Source organism: Nestor notabilis, unplaced genomic scaffold (genome assembly GCF_000696875.1).
Source record: "Nestor notabilis isolate BGI_N333 unplaced genomic scaffold, ASM69687v1 scaffold9583, whole genome shotgun sequence".
NCBI classification, from domain to species: domain Eukaryota; kingdom Metazoa; phylum Chordata; class Aves; order Psittaciformes; family Psittacidae; genus Nestor; species Nestor notabilis.
The window spans coordinates 36,017-57,736 of record NW_009921525.1 but is presented as its reverse complement, the minus strand read 5'-3'; the positions used below and the strand labels follow the sequence as shown (position 1 = coordinate 57,736).

Sequence of the window (21,720 nt, the reverse complement as noted above, 5' to 3'; positions counted from 1 at the left end):
ATCTGAAAGGAGAGCTATGAAATAAAATTCTTGGCACTTTTCAACCTCTCTTTACTAACTAACTTCCCTGCACATATGACAGCATGCACTAATTGATCCCACTACACAGGCACCCACACACACAGCCTGAGGGGTTACTCTGTAAAAGCAACACACAGAAGGTGAAAAATGGTCATTTGAGGCCACAGCAGAAGCAAGGAGTGGGAGCTGTGCTCTGAGACCCAGGTGGCTTCCTAACTTCTGCTCTCACCAACGACCATGGGCAAAAGTCTTTCCTTGGATGCATGAACATTGCTGACCAACACTAGGAGGAAGCAATGACATCTTGGAAATGACCAGCCCTTGTTGCTTCTGCATCTTCTGCACTCTGCATTTTTATTCTGGAGATAACATTGCAAAAGAGGCTTTTAAAAACAAAATGAAATAAGGAATGGGCCTTGTATGCCTGGCTTACGGCTGTAGCTCCTACTCCAGCAGACACAGATCTATCTCAGAAAACAGTGACTGGGTTGAGACCTGAAGGTATAATGTAGCGTTTCAGTGCAGCAACTATGAAATCTTGTTTGAGCTACTTATAATTGATCTGACTGGCACTGGCACTAAAATGCCTCTTGGAATACGTGCTGGTTTTGCAGCAGTTGAGATTCTGACTCCCTGGTTCACATGTGGGACACTTGCTTTTTCACATCTTTACCTGCAAGTGATCTGTCAGGGATAATCATTAAAAGGGAATTAAACCAAATCGATCCTCCAGACAAATTCTGCTAGAATAGCAAATCCACTGTGTGCATAACCATAAACTCATTTACCATAAAGTGGATGTACTCACATCTTTGAGGCTAGCAGTTCACTACAAGGAGGGATGGTGAGGGAGGATAGCATTTTAGGCGTACCCATCAAGCCCTGGGAAATGACAGTATCACATCTTGAGCATTACTCTACTTTCATACAAAGTAGCAAGACTGGGCAGAGAGTTTGGTGGCAACAAGGAAAGCTCAAGGCAGAAAGTGCTAAGAGCATGAACTACTCTATAATTAACATATCTCTTTGTAATTCTTATGGAAAAATAAAACAATAACACGTTTCAAAAGGTATTTTGCAAAAGAAATAGAAAACAGAACTGATTTATTAGGAAATAAAAGTGATTTTATTTGTGTCATGCTGGTCTCAAATCACCCATTTTGTCTCCTGTGTGGAAGCAGAAATGTTTTGTTCTGGAGTGCTTTATTGCTGCTTTGTTGTCAGAACTGTATCCATGCTGAAGCTCACACACAAGGCAGTGATGTAGGTGTATTTGGGTTGCATTTCAGGTCAAGTGCCAGTTCAACCCAGACTGAAACCTACCTCCCGCTGCTTTGCAAACAACTTTTTTCCTCCAAAGGCGGAGTGTGGCAGCAGCAGTTTCTTCTCCATTATTTTTCCTGGACATTTGAAATTTCCAAGTGCATTAAAAAATGTCCACCACCCATCTGCATTTTGAAGTATGTGACTATGGAACCCATTTTACATTTATTCCACTTGAATAGTCCACTCCAGGCCAAATCCCAAGAAGATGCCATTTTTAGTGTTGTCTTAGCGTCTCAGCTGTCAGCAAAGAAATGTGATTTCTTACTCTAAGGTGTTGGAGGGCCTTTTTAAACTAAATGTAGTTGTTTTGAATAGACATCACTGAATTGTGGCTATTTTTGTGTTTACTTGCATTTTTCTCTAGGATCAGTTGCAAAATGAAACAACAGAGGTTTCATGGAGCATTTCAACTAAGGAGGACATTATTCAGCCTCAAGCTCAGTTAAGGTACAAGAAATTGCCAAGGACATCTCCACAGCCCTTACTATGTCAACTAGGGAGACTCATTACTAGTAAATATTCACCAGTATAACCAGAATCTCTCTAAGCAATGTGTCTCAAATGTACTTTGAAGCCCAGAAAAGGAAGCTGTCACTGCTGTCCTACTCTTCACAGAGAAGGCAAGAATTCCTCTGTGAAACATCTCCAGAGTTGGAGTAGTTGATACCACAGAGCATAGACATTTTATCAGAGTACCACAACTACCCCTTTTAAATGTTATTTGGAAATACGACAATGGTTCCTCCTGAGATAGAAGGGAAGCTGCCATATTTCTTCTGAAACAAGAAGTTTCCAGGTTGGGGTGGAAAGCTGATTTCCTGAATGAAAGAGCATTGCACTGATCCTTACCTGGCCCTCAATGTGACACTGGGCTCAGCAGCAGGTCCCCAAGGTCCCTGACCAGCTGTGTCAGGGGCCTGAACCAAAACTCCCTTCTGGACTACACCAGTGGGTTTCTTTCCTTTGGGAACCAGGGGAGTTAGGGATAACAGGCTGCTCTGTGCCCAGATTTCACTAAGACACAAGCTTGATGTGTGGCTGGAGCACTCAGGCTGAGAAGCTTGGAACAGCTCCAGGTTCTTCAGATTGTTCAAGGGAGCACAGTCTTCCTGATGGCCCATATGCAGGCACAGATAGGATGAAATATGCATTTCCATTGTGTTTGTAAAGTTGAGAAGCTTTAAACCTTGTTTACAAAAACAACAAAGGATGGTTGCTCACTATCAGTCTTCTGCATCTTGGTAGCTGTAACTAGCAGTTAATTTGCACACTGAGCTCTCTCAAATGTCCTATGAACTTAAAATAGAGTACCGTTGTCAGCATTTAAGCCTGCACTCCAACCATGGATCCTATGGTCCCGCACCTAAATTGGGGCAATCCCAAGCACAAATGCAGGCTGGCCAGAGACTGGATTAAGAGCACCTGTGACGAAAAGGACTTGGGGGTGTTGGAAGACAAGAAACATAGAATCATAGAATGGTTTGGGTTGGAAGGTACCTTAAGATCATCTATTTCCAACCCCCCTGCCATGAGCAGACATATCACACACTAAACCATGTCGCCCAAGGCTCTGTCCAACCTGGCCTTGAACCCTGACAGGGATGGACCATCCACAACTTCCTTGGGCAACCTATTCCAGTGCCTCACCACCCTCACTGTAAAGAACTTCTTCCTTACATCTAACCTGAACTTTCCCTGTTTAAGTTTGAACCCTTTTCCCCTTGTCCTATCGCTACAGTCCCTAATGAAGAGTCCCTCCCCAGCACCCTTATAGGCCCCCTTCAGATACTGGAAGGCTGCTATGAGGTCTCCACGCAGCCTTCTCTTCTCAGGCTGAACAGCCCCAACTTTCTCAGCCTGTCTTCATACGAGAGGTGCTCCAGGCCCCAGTCATCATCATGACCCTCCTCTGGACTTGCTCCAACAGCTCCATGTCCTTTCTATGTTGAGGACACCAGGACTGTACACAGCGTTCCAAGTGAGGCCTCACGAGAGCAGAGTAGAGGGTCAGGATCACCTCCTTTGACCTGCTGGTCACACTCCGGAAGAAGCAGCTCAACATGGTGCAGCAATGTGCACTGGTAGCCTGGAAAGCCAACCATATGCTGGGCTTCATCAAAAGGATTGTGACCAGCATGTCAAGGGAGGTGATTCTCCCCCTCTTCTCTGCTCTCATGAGACCCCACCTGCTGTACTGCTTCCAGCTCTGGGGCCACCAACATAAGAAGGATGTGGACATGGACCTGCTTGAGTGAATCCAGAAGAGGGCCACAAAGATGCTCAGGGGACTGGAGCACCTCTCCTATGAAGACAGGCTGAGCTGGATTTGTTCAGCATGGAGAAGAGAAGGTTCCAGGGAGACCTTAGAATAGCCTTCCAGCACCTAAAGGGGGCCTACAAGAAATCAGGAAAGGGACATTTTACAGGGACATATAGGGATAGGACAAGGTGGAGTGGCTGAAACTGAAAGAGGGTAGACTTAGATTAGATAGTTCTTCTCCATGAGGGTGGTGAAGCACTGGCACAGGTTGCCCAGAGAAGCTGTGGGGCCCCATCTCTGGAAGTGCTCAAAGACCAGGGGCTTGCAGCAACCTGGTCTACTGGAAGGTGTCGCTGCCCATGGTAGGGGGGTTGCAACCAGATGATCTTTAAGGTCCCTTCTAACCCAAACCATTCTGTGATTCTATTAATTCCCATAAGGAAGATGGAAAGATAAGAACCACTCTTTAGTGTTGGTCAAAGACTGAAGGAGGAGGCAGAGGTGCAGTACCAATGCCCTGCCATGGTGCCTGCTGACCATTGCTGCTCTTGTGAGCTGGCTGGAGCCCTTTCATGAGGACTTTTCCAAGCAGTTGCTCTGAGGGACTTCAGGACATCGTACTGCCTTTCCCCTGGACTCAAGATGGGACTGACTGTGCTAATATCACTCCTGAGAGATAGCAGCCTAACCTGTTCTTCCTAGACAATCTATCCCCCATGTTTCACTATGACACAGCTTAATGCTCTTCTTCTGCAATTTAAGTCCATTAGCTCTTGAGACCGAAGAACAGTTTGTCCCTTCCATTTTGCAGCTATTTCAATGTGTTTGAAAAAGGTTATCACGTCTCCCCTCAGTCTCCTCTAAACTAAGCAATCCCAGCTTCCCAGTTCATCACACAGAAGCTAGGCTGCTGCTGGCTGGTGATAGCTTTCAGTAACTGCTGACTGGGCTGGAATTGTACCAGCAGCCTGTAGGTGAAATCCTTCAGCAGATTTAGCTCTCTGAGCCAGGCTGTCCTTTCAAAGATAGGAAACTTTCTTCTGTAATCCATTACAGCGCAGCCATAAATATACTTTATAGTGCACTGAATTTCTGGAATTTTCTTCATCACATTACAATATAATAACAAAAAAGACACCTTATTTTGTGAAAGTGTCCTGAATGGCTGAACATAAAACAGGATTCTAAACAGGTCTCAAAAAGAAGAGAGGGAAAACACAATATATTAACACCTTTCCCACTCCATCCCCTCTACCAAACAAACGAAATGAAATGCATGAACCATGTCTTGGCTTGGAAATGAAACTTGGTATTTGTATTTGCTGCCATGTCTCAGAGTGTTGTTTTTCATTTTAGACTTTGCATGGTAGTAAACACTGCAATGCTTTACATTCATTAAGCTTGGGCCCATTTACTCTGTGCAGGCAAAGCAAGTGCATATATCTTGGACCCATAAAGCATCAGTTCAGAATTACACAGGAAATAAATGAGCCTAAGCCAGAAGTCCAATTTCCAGAGTCCAGCTCACTAAAGCTAAACAAGCACCTTAGATAAATATGGCCTATTTTAAATGAAACATTAGTGTAATCTGATAACTGTCAATAATTCTCTCATTATGCCTAAATGAGTTTGTCATCCAAGGAGACTGCTGCATGGCTGATCTTAATTTGCTAATAAAAAACGCAGAGAAGAATTTCAGCTAAGCTGAAACTATTATTTGATTCATAAAAGTGCAATAGTGCACTTTTTAAAGCATTCCTTCCCAGTCCTGGCTCCTGACTGGCTGAAGCCCAAAGCCAGTTTGCTCTACAGCCTGTAAGAAGGCAGCTTTGCTATGTAAAAACAATGAGGAATTGTCTCTCTAAATCACTATTATTCCTTAGCCCATTATATTTAATTTATTTTTAATCATGTTGTATAATAGAAATAAAATCATTGGATTAAGCATATATCTAGCAGCAGGAGCCCATTATCCTTTGACAATGTTCTGTTTCATTGACATTATATCTTCATTGTAGACAGTTTCCTTGCCATCATTAGTCCTAAAATGACTATTGGATTTCAAGGGTTTCTCCCTAATCCATAATAAGATTTACTTGCTAACAGCACAAAACAAAACAAAGATATGCTTCTATTGTTTTACTGTTATGGAATTCTTATTTTAAGCTGTTCAGAAAAGTCAAGAATAAATCCCGATGTTATAAGTGTTTCAAGTTTTCCTGCATCATTCAGATTTAAGGGAAAGCCTCAGTAACTTTGTGAGCTTTGGAACATTGTTACTCATTGTGGCTTTATTTTACTTAAGCAAGCAACAACACTTAGTTCTTGAACAGAGTAAGATCTACTATTCCTTGTACAATGATCTTTTCAGACCACTTAAAGCAAATCTCAGTACAGTCCATTTTCTCCAGAAAGGGCTACCAGGAGTTCATCAGATTCCATGGTTAAAAAAAGGAAGAAACTTCCATGCCAAGGTTGCCGTCAATTCCTCTGTGGTGAGTGCTAGCTGACAGAGTCAGCACTAACGTCAGGAAGTTAAAAACTCCTCCAGCATGCTGATCCCCATGGGATAATTCAACAGCTTTTCATCTGTACAATGGCAGTCACAGTTAAATCTAAAACTAGATTTTTCACACCCTATTAGCAGCAGCGTTAGAATGCAGCAGGGACTGTCCAGGGAAAAGAGCATTTTCTGTTATCTCATAGTTATCTTTGAGAAGGTGGCAGATTTCCCGATGAAAAATTATCCTTATAGACTGCCTCTTATTTAAAGATATGCTGGTACTATCAAGTGGTGCTCTTTCTATGCTGAAACTGCTAGCAACACTGAAGAGTATCTGCATGACTCTTTCAGCTCTGAGTGCAGCTTCAATAGATACCTATTTTCCGTACATGTAAGCTATGACACTTTCACCTATACTGACATGATATGCATAAGCCATGTGATTTCCATTAGGAAGGGTTCATACAATAGAGTCAACTCTTCATTATCTTGGCTAATAGGAGAAGAGAATAACCCAGATAAAGGAAAGACATGCATAATTATTGCTTCCAGATAAGAGCCGGCTCAAATACTTCTGCACTGTGCTCCCCAGACAGTTTGTACTTCTGTCAGAGCTTGCTAACATAGACTTTATTAACTCAGGCATTACCTGCATCCATCTGGTATAAGCTAGGTAGCTTGGGTGTCTTCATGATTTAATCACCCCACAAGTAATCTACTAACTGGTAATTGTCTTGGCTATAATTGAATAACAACTTCCGTATTCACCCTTTTATATGTGCTGATACTGATACAGCATAGATCCAGTCATGCATGGCCATGTCAAGGTTGAATGTGGTATAATGAGGAAAGGCAAATTATGCATGAAATGCGAGAGGAATATGTTCAAAAGACAAGGGAATGCAGAGGGCACACAATGATGTAGAAGGGCTTTATATTCACATCTAACAATCCAGAATTAGCACAAGCACTTCTCATTCCCAGATGGTCCTCGTAGAGGAACTATGCTCAGGACTCCCACAGGTAACACAGGCAGGAACTAGAACTACCTTTCTACAGGAATTGTCAGAGGTTTTGTGGGTTTTTATTATGTTGCAATTATTCAGCCACGTTGAACATTTGTCAGTTGTGAGAGCTCATAATCTGTAATCTCCATAGACCTTTTAGTACTGATACATAGCCTTCCTGATCTCAGCACTGGTATATAAATTGTATTGTTCAGTCACAAGAGACATTCAGTTCTGTTACAGATATATGGGCAAAACATTGTCTTCACCACTACAGAAAGAAATACAGATTCTCTTATGAAGAAAATGAAAATGTTGCAAGTATTTTTTTCTGGATTCCTGCGGGAGGAAAAGGATTATAAAGAAATAAACTCAGACTTAATGAAATCAGCAACTATTTCTTATACACTGAAGTGAAACATCTTATGGAAACAAAACCATTGCCAGGTAAGTTTTTAATGGTGTACTTGTACATGACATTGTATTGAGGAATTGATGATTATATTTTGCCACATTCCATGTTGCATTTACGAATTAGCATTGCCTTGGTTTGTCTGCACATTACAATTAGACAGAGCTACACAATGACACAAGCCACAGGCCAAGCTGCAAAGGGAAAATTGATGGGTTTGAGAAGTTAGCCATATCTTGTGATGTTATAAGACTGGCTACAGAAAAAAGCAACTGACAGTAAGTCACAGTGCCACAAATATCAAATCCCCAAATATCTGTTCATTTTACTTAAAGCATCACATACAGTGTTTAGATCACTGCGGAGGTCCTGAACAACATTTTCTATACTCCTGGTGTCCTTCAGAATCTCAATGCTTTGTGTATATGGATTGAAATACACAGAGAAGGGACGATTGATTGATTTGGCGAAGTCCCTGAAAGAGAAAAGAAAATTAACACATCTGGGGTTTTTCGACTACTAAAAAGGAGAAAATTAGATTTTTGAGCCAAGGCAAATAATTTACCTCATCTTCTCTTTGGCTTCTTCAAAACTTTCTGAAACAAAGTAAGCTTCCTGGAAAGTAGTGATAAGGCATTCTTGCAAACAGGTTGTCTTTGGATCAAATGTTTTCACATTGGCCTTGTCAGAGAGAGCATGCTGCAAAATACACCGGAGGATCTGTTAAACCGTACTTCAATACTGCTGTGTGTCTATACAACTGTTCATATATACAGCTTTTATATTGCTGTGCTGTATATTTTCCATTGGCTAATAGCCTCTCTTATTTTACATACAGCAGGTTTTCAGTTTGACCAGAATAAATCATTTGTTACTTAAAAAAGCTCTTTTTATGAGAGCGATTTTTTCCCAAAAAATGATTATTAAAATAATACAGAGGAGATTAGAAATTCACCTGCCATGTAAGCATACAGACATAAATCTTCAGCTGGAAACAGGAAAGTCATGAAATAACCATTCCTAAAAATTTATCTCTACAACTACAAATATGCATATGCCCAAAATGTCACTTAACTGGTAGAATTGATGATCATCTTGGTGGGTGAACTGAGTCCCATCAAACCATGCATATAATCTGTGCTTTACATTTCTAGGCCAAAATAATATACTGTTTTCCTAACAGTGAGTTTAAGAGTGAAACTATGTATCTGAAAACCAATTAAATAATGCTCACTTATTGCATGCTGATAAAATGCACTACCATTCTGCCATGTACTGCTGAGCAACAATGCTCCGTATAGTACTGCAAGGAAAAAAAATAACTAAATAAACAGGCACAAATAAGTACAGAGCAGACTCTGGGCAGATGACACATCAAGTGCTGCTACCCAGAGATTTCCAGTTAGCCTTTCTTTTTATGTGACAGGCACAAACCACTAGAAAGGACACAGAAGTTTCAAAACTGAGAATCAGGTATTGAGATGTTTTCCAACACAATATTTTTCTAGCTCCCTTTTCTACTTGAATACTTATGTTAGCTTTTGGATCTACCTTAACTTTTACAGCACATGTATTTTCATTCTCAGTGCCCTGTAGAGAAGTACAAGCTAAGGAAAGAGAGCATATTTAGGTCAACTTTCAACCTTCTTAAGTCTCCTAATATCTACCCATAGTGAAGATGTACATGAAAAGCATGAAGAAATGACAGGGAGGGAGCAGATCCCTGAGGTTCAAAAGTGCCTCTTATTTCTTTACTTTTTTTCCTGTATGGACATTCTTTATAGCAGAGTAAAGTATTAATATTAAGGTATCCACCATACCTTTTATCCAAGCTCTTGCCTATGCTCATTTCTAAATCCCTGTGAAAGGCTCTGAAAATATCACACTAGCTCTCAACCTGCAGTCTCCAAATAACAGGACATAAAACTGGAACAAGAACCTCTTCCTCCCACCTCCTCTCTCTCCAAAAATAAATACATGAAAAATTAATGCATGAAAACTTAAAATGTCAGGGAATTAACTTTCTTTAGTACATGTATCTTTTCCTTCTCACAAGGTTTGCAGTTTCTAGTCAGCCATCAGTTAAACAGGTTTGAAAAAATCAAGTCAGAAATGGTCTGACTAGCGTCCTCTTCTAAGTGGATTGCAGGAATGGGCTCACCATAGGCCACTGTCTATATCCATCATCGCTTTCTCCTTGCAGAGCCATGATGCAGTTGAGTGCCTGTAAATTTCGGCATTTACCTCCTTCTATCAAAATGAATTTGTTTTTCTCGAGTGGGAATTACAACCCCCTGGGAGGATAATTATAGATAAAAACATCTCCTCTTAAGGTGCCTTCATACTTCCAGGTGAGACTTGACGCCTCAACTGTCTAAAGCACAAAGTTTTAAAACTCTGGGTGAAGCCCTGTGCAAGGAATCAAGAGAGTGATATGGGTAACATTTTCTTAGGAACTGAATCAGTGGGTGACTACTTCTGGCTCCTGGATTCTTTCCTGTACTGGGACAGATTCAACAGAAAGGGTGACAGTGTTGTACTCTCCTCCTCCACTCCTAATGGCCTCTACTGGGCTAGGCCTACTCCTAGGGATATAAGACATCAGAGGCAAGAAAGAATTCAGCCTGTGGCTCCTACATCATGAACAGCTGCTCTGGTCACTTAGCACTGATTTTATAAAAGGGGAGAATTTAAAAAGAAAAAAAAGTTAATTCTTTAGCACAGTGGATGTGCTCTGAGAAACCCCCCCTGGTTATTCTCCTCAGATCTTCTATATGAAATGACTCCTACTTTCTGGATCCCAGTTCAGTTTATGCATGAGCAGAGCTGCTGCTTCACAAAGCAACTCTGCAGAGACTGGGATGTGCAGAAACCAGAAAACACACAACCTGGAAACAGAGTGTAAAGAATTCAGACATGCCTTCAAAGTTAGGTGACAACTGATCAGTTATTTTTAGGGATGCAGTTTAGGAATGAAGTGCCTACATTCTGATGAATTAACACCCAAGATACCTATCTCCATTCTAGGATATAGTCTTTTGGCTCTTCCATCAAGCAGGCATTGTAATGCCTACTAAAGCAATGGGAAACATTCTCTGTTAATCTAGATGGTGTTATCAAATCCTGCAGCCTAATGGCTCTGATGTCTACTATTGACTTGATATACTGACACCAGCGATGGCAGAGTTCAGAAACTGAACTGAGCCTGCAGGCAAACCTTCAGATAGACCATAAACTGTCTAGTGTGAACTAGGATGGTCAGGACACTGACTCAAAGCCAAACTAGAGGGGGTTTTTCAGAAACATTACAATGCTCTAAAATGTTGGTCTTTGACACTTTCAATATTATGAAGCACAGAATCTCAACGAAAAACTGTCTGGTGAGTCCAAAAGCTTTCAAGCTATATTTTCTTAATGCATGCTATTCACTTATGTTCTGGTTGGACATTCTATTGAACTCAAATGAGTATCCAGTACAGATTTCTCCATCAGAAACCTCTTCAGTTATCCAAAGAAAAGTCAAGGTTAACAATCATAAGGAAAACAGCTTTTGGTGAAACAGAGCTTCTCAGCATCTTGTGGATTTGTGATAACTGTCTGTAATGGCCCATTCATACAAATTGTACTGCTTATGCTCATACCGCCATTGGTGATTCTCATTCAGTTCAAGCAACAAGTGTTTGGAGTGAAGCTTCCAAACAAATCATCCCTGATTCCCAGGAAAAGCAGCACTATCAGACAACTGGACAGCTTAAGAATCAGACAACTACCATACTGGAAATAAGCACAGCACAGAAGAAAAGCCTCAATGACCTGCTAGATCAAAGATTAGGAGAGTGATTGAGATACCTAACCATAGGTCGCTAGGGCCTGGGATGTTCGATGCATCTGTAAGATATAGCACAAGTCCTAAAGAAGATGTACGCATTTCTGGAGTGGCAGCTGGAGAGCTGGTCAGATGTACTGGGGCATCTCAGATGGCACCAGGCATTTACACTGAGCTGAGAGCCATTAATCACTTCCTAAGTGACCACTATCACTGACACGTGTAGAAAGTTTGGTCTTGTAATTTCTCCTCTGAGTACAAAAAATTGATTGTAATAATACAACTTGGAGTTTTCCAGTTTCACCAAAGAAAAGAAAAAAAGAAACCAAAAAAACCCAAAACAAAAAGCAAAATCTTCAGCTAGCAAGGAGAAAACTTCAGATGAGTTATAAATACTGCACTGTCTGAAGAGTACAGGAGGGCAGAATAAGGACACAGGTGAGAAGCTGTCAGTGTGCCAGTACTGATTTTATTGCCTTATTATTTCAAAGGGGGACAGAGTCTTGGAAAACCTGCTCTTAAATATTTTTCTGCTTATCTACAACACAGGCTGCAAATCTGACAGTGTCCTGATTTTACCAGTTTGGGGTTTTTTTTAATCAGCATAATTTTATATATTGTTTAGACAAATAAGGGAAAGACTATTCAAAAAAGGCACTAAAATGAGCATCTTGGATCCAGGAGCTTTCTCCATTATCTTCATACTCTTCAGAAAACAGAGTCAAAGCTTTTATTTGAATCATTTTGGTTGCTGTCTCTCCTTAACAAAAATTATCATTAAAACAAAATATGACTGGATATTGTATTTGACTTTAAAAATCTATACAGAAAGATTTGAAGTCTACCTCTCTGTTAAATATAGGCGCCTATAACAGGGATATATGACTTGCTCTACGGCCAACTAAAGTTGATAGGAGACTCCTTTAATGAAAGAATTCAAGAGAGCATCATACAAAGCAAATGGATTAAAGTTTCCAAAGACATTTGGACTGCCTTTTAGAAATAGTTTTAATAATTGAAATGTACATTATTTCTGCCTTATCTCTAAACCCCAAATATATACTGTGTAATAGTGTTAGCTAGAGTTAACCTGACTATATTAGGCAGAACATTTTCTAACTACTTACTGTATTATTTGTTTCCCCCTGGGCTTCACTCTTAATCTTCTCTTTCTCCTTATTTTGTTGTGCTTTTAAAATTTTTTTTGCCTCATGCTTCCATAACGTGCACATCAGGAGCTGCATTTTTCAGTTTCTGAAATCTGAAGCCTAAGTAGTGAGTGGGGAAAAAGACTTGAAGGAAATCCTATATCGATAGGCTGGTGCCCACATTTCTCTAGCTTTTATAGTTCTTTGTTGCTGAAGCTGTTGACTAGATTTGCAGAGTAGAGCCATGTAATATAGAAACTGGGATGACTGAATAAGCCATTCACTCATCTGAAAGGCCCAAATACTGTAGGCCACCTCCATCCTGCAAATAATGCAACTTGTTTATTTCTAGAAATTTCTAAAAATTATCCATAAAATTGGGCACTGGTTTGCTTCCTGTAAATAATACTGTTGCATTGAAAAGAAGGCTGATTGATAGGGTGGGCAGCTGGAGAAAGGCTTTTTTTCTTACTGACAAAACCATATTATTATCAAATGCCTGTAAAATCAAGCCAGCACAATTCAATATTGACACAAGATCTACCTTCCTAGTGACAAGGATAAATAAGTATTTGAACTTCTTCACAGATTGAACTAGGTGCTCACTACCACTGTTGTCTTAAGAATGGCAGTAGTTATTTCTGAAAGGGCTTCTTCACTCCAACTCCTATAAGAAGTATGGGAGTTGCACACATGAGGTCAGACATCATAGCCATGCAATCTGAGTTTCCTATTCATCCCCACTCACCACAGAAATATGTTGTCATCATTTTGAGTGCAATTCCTGCCATCCATAAGGATTTTAGTTAGAATCAGGATATTGATATCATCAAGATCTCTACTAAAGTCTGTTATATTAGCATTATCTTTCAGACACCTTCAGGTCAAAGAAAACATTTTCCCTCCCAGTAGGTGCTCAGAGGTGAAGGTAAGGGAGGTTACTTTCCCAGGAAACATCTGAGACTGGCAGTGGCTGTGCACCAATGGCAGCCAGACATTCTCCTTCCTAAACATGTGCCTGATGTATGCTGTTGACATGAAGCACACTCACTACCAGGTTTCTGGTCTAGAAACAGCTTCTCCCATGGTCCTATTAGCAGAAAACTTAGTAGTGTTTTATGGTTTTTTCCTTACCTTTTACCTTATTTTCTACCATGGAGCACAGTCCCAGGTATTTTTCACCTTACCAGTTTCTTCATGGAGGCTGGCTATTTGTGGTACAGTGCTGTTCTGTGCCTGCAGCACAGAAGTCCTTAGTTTCTCAATAACTGAAATGTCTAACTTAAGTCCCTATGCTCAGTATATGCAAGATCTGGAGAAATTTAATAGCTTATGATACACAAGAGGTCAAACCAGATGATCGAATAGTCCCTTCTGGCTTCACATCTATGAAATATATATGCAGTACAATAGAAAAGTTTGTAATATTATTGATTTATGGCAAAATTATTATGATATATGGCCATACCTTTGAAGCAGATCAATATAGCCCATTAATGGGCATATTATTTAATTTTTACCGTTGCTTTTCAAAAGGATTATTCTTTGCATTTACACTATGAGATTATTGCTGAGTGAAGAACACAGATTTGGGATCACAAATGCAAGGTAACAAAATATGCACACTTGAGAAGAATAATGTGTTTGGTTATGACATTGATGGTAGAAGATTTGTTACGTTCTTGACTATTCATCTGCCCACTTTTATGCCCTTAGATTTTGTAAATGATGTGATAGGTATTTTCAGGGTCGTTACCTAAAGACCATAACTGTTAGTTTAAATAAAAGGCCTGATTCTCTGCAGACTCCTGCACCGAGTTTGGGTCTTAGCACTGAATATTGTAGGGCCAGAAGAAACGAAGTGGGACATTCATCTCTCTGCATTTAACCATCTATGCGCTATGAGTATAAAATATTGCTAGGCTGATCAGAGTGCTTCTGTGGCTGAAGTATGCACTGAACTTAAAGCAACTGTAATGCAATCAAAGAAAAAATATTGAAGAAGGTAATTTTCTTCAACCTTTTTTTCTACTAATGAAAGAATAGCAACTTGAGTAATGAGCTTCACCGTGAATATCCTCAGTTACAGACGAAACAAACAGAAAAAAAGAGACTGAGATTCTTCTATTCAACTGCCAGGTAGTTCACTAAAAAAGCCAGCCCAGGAGGGTGGGAAGAAGTTCAAACATAAATAAACAGCAGATATATTGCAAAAGTTTGTAAATATTCTTCTGTATATGCTTTCTAAAACCAAATCTTTACCTGAAAAGCCACCAAGAGTTCATTAGGTGCCAGAAGATAGTAATTCTCCCTCTCCCACCCTCCCATCTTGCCAAAAGAGAGATGTGTTATGTCCCAAATTACTAGACTTGTGACAAAATACCTTTAGCTTGTTCCCTATGTTTTCTAGGCATAAAAAGAGGCACTAAATGATCTACTACAACTACTCATACCGTGCAAGGTTAAACACTTTCACCTTTATAAGAACAGGGCTTGATGTATTGTCACATAGGCATGTACTTCAAATCTACCATGAGTTTGTATGAATGATAATAAATATGATTAAACTACTGAATCAGGACCTTAATAAATGTTGTTCTCTTAATATCAATAATTAATCAATTGAAATACACTGGATTACTTACTACAGAATCACATCTGATTTCAAAACATTTTTTGTATGTTTTAAAAATATATGCTTCTCTTCTAACCAAAGTTTTCAGAGCTCAAGGTACCCTTACCTGTTAAAACCTATGAGCCTCCTATTACAAGAAATGCAAATTCAAACAGAAATAGGTTCTGTAGTTTATAGTTGCTTTGGTACTTTGGGCCTTACAAATCCATTTCATGCTTCAAGTGCCAGCTGGTATTTCAAACAAAGCTTTCATGTCAATATCATACTTTAAATGTAAGCTTTTTATCTTGACAACTTTAGCTGTTATTTGAAAATCAAAGTATTTACATTCAACTATTATTTTGTTAAGATTAGAAAAAAAGCTGATTCTGCTTAAGGACACATACCTTTAATTCACCAATAGAAGACAGAAGTCCTGCCCCGTAAGCACGTAGCTGTCCTTCTTGCTTGCAAAGGCCAAATTCAATCGTAAAAAAATAGCACTGCAAGATATACAGATACATATAGTGTAGCTGCAAACAGGCACTTCAGCAATGACAATTGGTACCATATTCGCATGGTTGCCCCACTTCTTCAGAATTTCATGTCTTTCATATAAATTCAGATAAAGTACGTTGTTACTGCTAAGTACTTTAAATGTCATGGTCTGCAATAGCAGAGCTTTGCACTAAAATGTGAGATCCTGCTTTTTTTCTGAACCCAAGCAGTTCACAGGAATGGCCAGTTAGGAACAGACAAGCAAGATCATTTAGGTATCAAAGGCACTGATATTAATCTGCAGAGATTTTTGAAATCTCCTGAAATAAATGAGGTGCCTTAAAATAAAATCCTGAGAGGTAGTTGGTTTGCCTGTCTAGGAGCCACTGAATATCTCTGAGATCTAGTTCAGAGCATGCAGCTTTAAGCTCAAGCTGATGCCACTTTAAAGTCTGTCACATACTTAAGTGCTGTCTTGAGTTAGAATTAACTTACTTGCATGTATGTGTTTAAGAGTCTTCTTGAGCCGAGGCCTTAGACTTCACTTGATTTTACACTGTCATAAATGAAGAACTAATATGGCACTTGACTTCTTGAATTACAGAAAGAAAATTGCAGTCAGTTGAATAAGTCCACTTGACCAATCCATTACAATTGTTCTTTAGGTCTACATTCAATCATGTAACATATCTGAGCTGTAAAACTAATGAGGAGCTATGAAAGAGAGGTGCTAAACCAAAATAACAGTACTGTAACTAACTTTGCTGTATTCACCCAACAAAGTGAAATGTTAGGAAGATCATAAGAAGCACAGATAGCTCACTGACCACTAAATGCAAGAGAGTCACTTCTGCTCCTATGGTATCAAGTTTCAGTTTGGTTTTGTTATAACACATCAAGATTGCTTTTTGATGCTAGACCAAACAGTTGAGATTAAGCTAGTAACTAATTCTATATATGAAGAATTTAGGAAGCTGATTTCCAACTTATATAAAAATATTACATATATTGCATATATACACACATACCTATATACATGTGTATGTTTATTACATTATCTGACAATTTCAGGTTTTGTGCAAAAGGACATAACTCCACCAAACCTAACAGATTTACATGTCTTTGCAGGAAATACAAATTTAGGATAAGAACCCAGTATTTGGTATTAAGTCTGAAGTTTTTCTGAATTACTTGAGAATGAATGCTAACATGATGATTTTTTTTGATCTATTTCCTTCTTAAACCCCTACTCTTCCAGGTTGAATATCATATTAAATGCAAAAGAACAGAAATTAACAACTCTTTTAAGTTCAACAAATGTTTAGAAATTGAGAAATGATTCATTTCTCTGCCTCATAAAAGTTCTTGTAGAGCTAGTGATTCATGCACCATGGCACTATATAGAGGAGTGTGATAAAAAAGAATAAAAATATGAGCCCTGTGTCTGATCCAAAGCTGCTAAGTCAGCTGGGAAGAAGGAAAGGTTGTGGTGTCTTCAAATGCCTTGAGTCAGATTCCATCACAGCAGTCAAAGGCACAGATATACACAAGGGGAGGTGAAAACACAACATTGTCAAGCAAAAAAATGCCAATAAAAAAAATCAAAGTTCCACCACTGGTCTTGCTTTTGACTCAGATAAAGGCAAGATGGCGTAAAATGTTTCATTAGATGTAATGAGCTGGTGTCACCACTTAAAAGAAGGCCAAGACAACTGGTTTCCAGGAAAGACATCTCAGGGACAAACAGCCAGGTGCACAAAATGACAAAGGCATCACTAGGGATGATGAGTGAAGCTGAGAGACCTATGGCCAAAAAGAGTACAAAGTTAGCTTCCCTGTCTGAATATTTTGTTAGGAAAACCTTTAGGAAGCTGCCTACAGTCCTGGTTCTGTACATGCTGGCACTGTCAGCAATGAACCACTCAGCTTTACACTTTAAATCCCATTAACATCTTTGAATTTGCCCCCTCCCCATCAACGCTTTTAAAAGAACCCATCAGGTAGCGGTTCTTATGCTCTGAACATGAACACCCTGACAGTTACACAGCAGGACTGGGATCCTGATAAAACAGTGGTGATCACAGCCATTTCCATTCTTAAAACCAAGCTAAAAAGAGCATGGTCTGGTGTTTGACTGTTATAGATCTGTAAGAGCAGCCATGACTTTGTTCCCCATTGTGGGATACTTTTACTGTAGACCTTCCTTAGGCTGAGAAGGACCAAACCAATGTCGTGCTGCTCCCAGCAGAATGCCCACTCATCAATCCATGGGGACAGCGGAAGGAGGGAAGAGAAACGCTCTCCACTCCCCTGAGGATGTGCACTGTTGGGGAAAGAAGGGGCAGAAGGCAGAGAGCTAACACTGGCAAAGGTGAGAGCAATCCCTGCTGCCATGGGGTAGGGTGTGCATAAGACAGAGAGAGACCTTGATTGCACTTCTCTTTGATGGACGCACAGCACACAAAGAGGAAACTTTATTTAACTTAAATTCAAAAATTATTACAATTGTTACTATTATAAAAGGGAGTCATATTTACGAGCCAGCACTCGCTGATGAGAGCCTATCTTCAGTGTTGATAAAACTTGCACTCTCAGTATTACTAACTCAAATAAAATGCATACAAAATGACCAGATGATAAAATATGTCTGCCTACTACTAACTTGTGGTATTAAGATACAGCATTAAGAAAAGCCCTTCAGATGAAAAGCGGATTTCTTGATAAATTTGCCATATGCAGCAACAGTTTCTGTGTTTAAGAGACCTCTGCTTAGCTAAGAAAACGCAATAGCTCACCCAATACTGCCATCTTCAGATCATCAGTCAGCAACACACGATTCCCCCCCCGCCCCGCCTCCACTCACAGACTCACTCGGCGCCTTACAAGACTCCGCAGGCTTTGGCAAGCTGTGCTCTCAAGCCTACAAACACCGAGGCATACTGATAAGGAGGTTGAATGTTAACTATACGGAGGCACGTTTTATAGACCAGACGCAGAAATACCCACTTAATGACTCTCTGTATGGTAAACCACACTGACTGTGGTAATCTGTATTTTATATAGGATAACTATAACTGAAACTGGAGTGGGAATGATAGGACAAAGAAATGGCTGTTGAGAAGAATAAATTTGTTAAAGCCTCACCTGAAGGCAAATAGCTGATTATTGTTGTTCTATGTGGTTACTTGGTGAATGCAAGCACATATGGAGCACACAGACTCTCATTCTGATTTCAAATCTTAGACATGTTTCTGGCATACTCCCCAGCCTGCGGCCCCAGGCATGTGGGCCCTCTACAAGCTACAGCACCTCATCCTTGGGGTGAAGTGTGGCTTTGCTACAACCTCCATTAGCCAAACCAGCAAAGTAAGATGAAGAATCAAAGTGCCAAATGAAGGATTAAAAAGACTTTTTAAGCCAAGAGACTCTCCCCAGCCCTGGCGAGAAGGGCTTCGGGGTGTTGGTTGATGGTTGATGAGAAGCTCAACACGATGCAGTAATGTGCACATGCAGCCCAGAAAGCCAGCCGAATCCTGGGCTGCACCAAAAGGAGTGTGACCAGTAGGTCCAAGGAGGTGATCCTGCCCCTCTACTCTGCCCTCATAAGACCCCAGCTGCAATACTGCATCCAGCTCTGCAGTCCCCAACATAACAATGATGTGGACCTGCTCAAGCAAATCCAGAGGAGGACCACAAAGATGATCGGAAGGCTGGAGCATTTCTCCTCTGAAGACAAGCTGAGAGAGTTGGGCTTGGTCAGCCTGGAGAAGAGAAGGCTCCAGCAAGACCTTAGAGCAGTCTCACAGTACCTAATGGGGGCCTACAAGAAATCTGGAAAGGGAGTTTTTACAAGAGCGTGTAGTGATAGGACAAGGAGGAATGACTTTAAACTGAAAGAGAATAGATTTAGATTAGATATTCAGAAGATGATCTTTACCGGGAGAGAGGTGAGTCACTGGAACATGTTGCCCAGAGAAGCTGTGGCTGCACCATCCGTGGTAGTGTTCAAGGCCAGTTTGGACGGTGTTTGGAGCAACCTGGTCTAGTGGAAGGTGTCCCTGCCATGGCAGTGGGGTTGAAACTGGATGATCTTTAAGGTCCCTTCCAACCCAAACTATTCTGTGATTCTATGAGACATCATTGTAATGACTAAGACTGTGCCAGGAGCACAAGACAGTAACCAATATGATTTTAATTTATTTCTCTTATTTAATGAAAGTATATGAAAGATACTTTACAGTCATGCTCATGAAACACTGTCTACATGGGTCCAAAAATTATTAAACGGATCGATGGAAGAAAATCCTATTAAGGGCTATTAAATACTAATAGAGCAGATCTCTTCCTTCAGACTCCCTGAAGCAAAAGTCATTAGCAACTACAGCAGCATACCAGGAAAATATTTCCACCGCATGGCTTTAGGTCTACACTGTCCTCCAGATGTCTGCAGTTTGCCAGTATCAGAGACAAGATACTGGGGTAGCTAGTCTGGCCCCTATATGTGAGTATATTGTAAGAGTCAGATAGTTGTCGTACTATTTGTCAGGAAAGCCACGGCTAAGTCCAAGCCTGGTCTCCAGGATAAACACAATCTCTGCTCTTCATGTTCAGATACTGTCCTGCATTATAAACTAGACTATCAGAAAGAAAAAGAAAAGTGACAGATAATAATAATATTTTTATTATTATTATTATTCAAGGCTGTTTAGAAATTTTCAAAGGCAGGAAAAGAGGACCGATAAGTTGAACTCTCTTTGTCTTAATGGTTTCTAAGCCTTTGAAAATCAATCCTCACATCACATCATTTTGTAATTGGGAATCTCCCTCCTGGGACGTACTCAAACAGTTTGTGCAGGGTTTTAGGTGCTAAGGTCATAAAGTTCAAAATCTGCTACCATAAAAAGGCCTTTCAAGCCATTCCACTTCTCTTAGTTTTCTTACAGTATAGCATAGAGACCATTATTTGTGTTCACTTGGCAATTTTCAGCATCATGTATAACTTGAGATTTTATCTGTTCTCTAAAAGTATTTTGTAAAGATGTTGTCAGGATGAGTCCTGAGAACACCAACCATGTCAAGACCCGATTCGCTTGCACTCCTTGTCAGGAGTGGAAAGAAGGCAAGATTGAGTGACTGCATGACTGCAACCCTAGTATGTGGATAAGATATGCTTCACCACTACAGGAACTGGTAATGGGATGGGGCTACAGCCCCAAACTGACACACAGTAGCACAATCACTTTACATATACATATGAAATTAGTTGTTATGAATACAATACAGCTACAGATGTGTATAAATACTTGCAAGACCAGTGGCAAGTAAATATCCTTAAGAAAACATCTTGTTGTGGTTTAAACCCAGCCAGTACCTTGGAACCACGCAGCCGCTCACTCACTCCCCGTCTTCTTCCTCCTCCCCGCTCCCAGAGGGATGGGGAGGAGAATTGGAGGAATGCAACTCCCATGGGCTGAGATAACAGCACTCCAGTAACTAAGGTATAATACAAACCACTACTGCTACCAATAATAATGATAAGAGGAATAACAAGGGGAGAGGACACAACCGCTCACCACCCACAGACCGATACCCAGCCTGACCCGAGCAGCGATCTGGGCCTTCCGGGTGACTTCCCCCAGTTTCTATACTGGGCATGACATGCTGTGGTATGGAATACCCCTTTGGCCAGTTTGGGTCAGGTGTCCTGTCTCTGCTTCCTCCTGGCTTCCCCTCCTCTCTGGCAGAGCATGAGACTGAGAAAGCCCTTGGTCGGAGTAAACATTACTGAGCAACAACTAAAAACATCGGTTTTATCAGCATTGCTCCCAGGCTGAAAGTCAAACCCACAGCAACTGCCCCAGCTACTAAGAAGGAGAAAAAATGACTGCTGTAGCTGAACCCAGGTCACATCTCTACATTCATTCTATTGTATGTAATATTTTTAATGAACCATTCTTGATTCAGATATGTGTTATGTCATAGAGCCATAGAATGGTTTGGGTTGGAAGCGACTTTAAAGATCACCTAGTTCTAATCCCCCTGTCATAGGCAGGGATACCTTCCACTAGACTAGGTTGCTCCAAGCCCCCTCCAACCTTGCCTTGA

At 40.4% G+C, this 21,720-nt stretch overlaps 1 protein-coding gene across 1 annotated transcript in view; it reads right to left on the bottom strand.

The window, feature by feature from the left end:
• Positions 1–7,172: 7,172 nt before the first annotated feature.
• TPH2 (tryptophan hydroxylase 2) overlaps positions 7,173–21,720 on the bottom strand; it is a gene marked incomplete at its 5' end in the record, with an annotated part of 47,565 nt that continues 33,017 nt past the window's right edge. The window contains 3 exons of the mRNA XM_010011203.1: positions 7,173–8,004; positions 8,095–8,228; positions 15,525–15,620. Coding sequence (XP_010009505.1) covers positions 7,830–8,004; positions 8,095–8,228; positions 15,525–15,620 — 405 coding nt within the window. The remainder of the gene's footprint in view (positions 8,005–8,094; positions 8,229–15,524; positions 15,621–21,720) is intronic.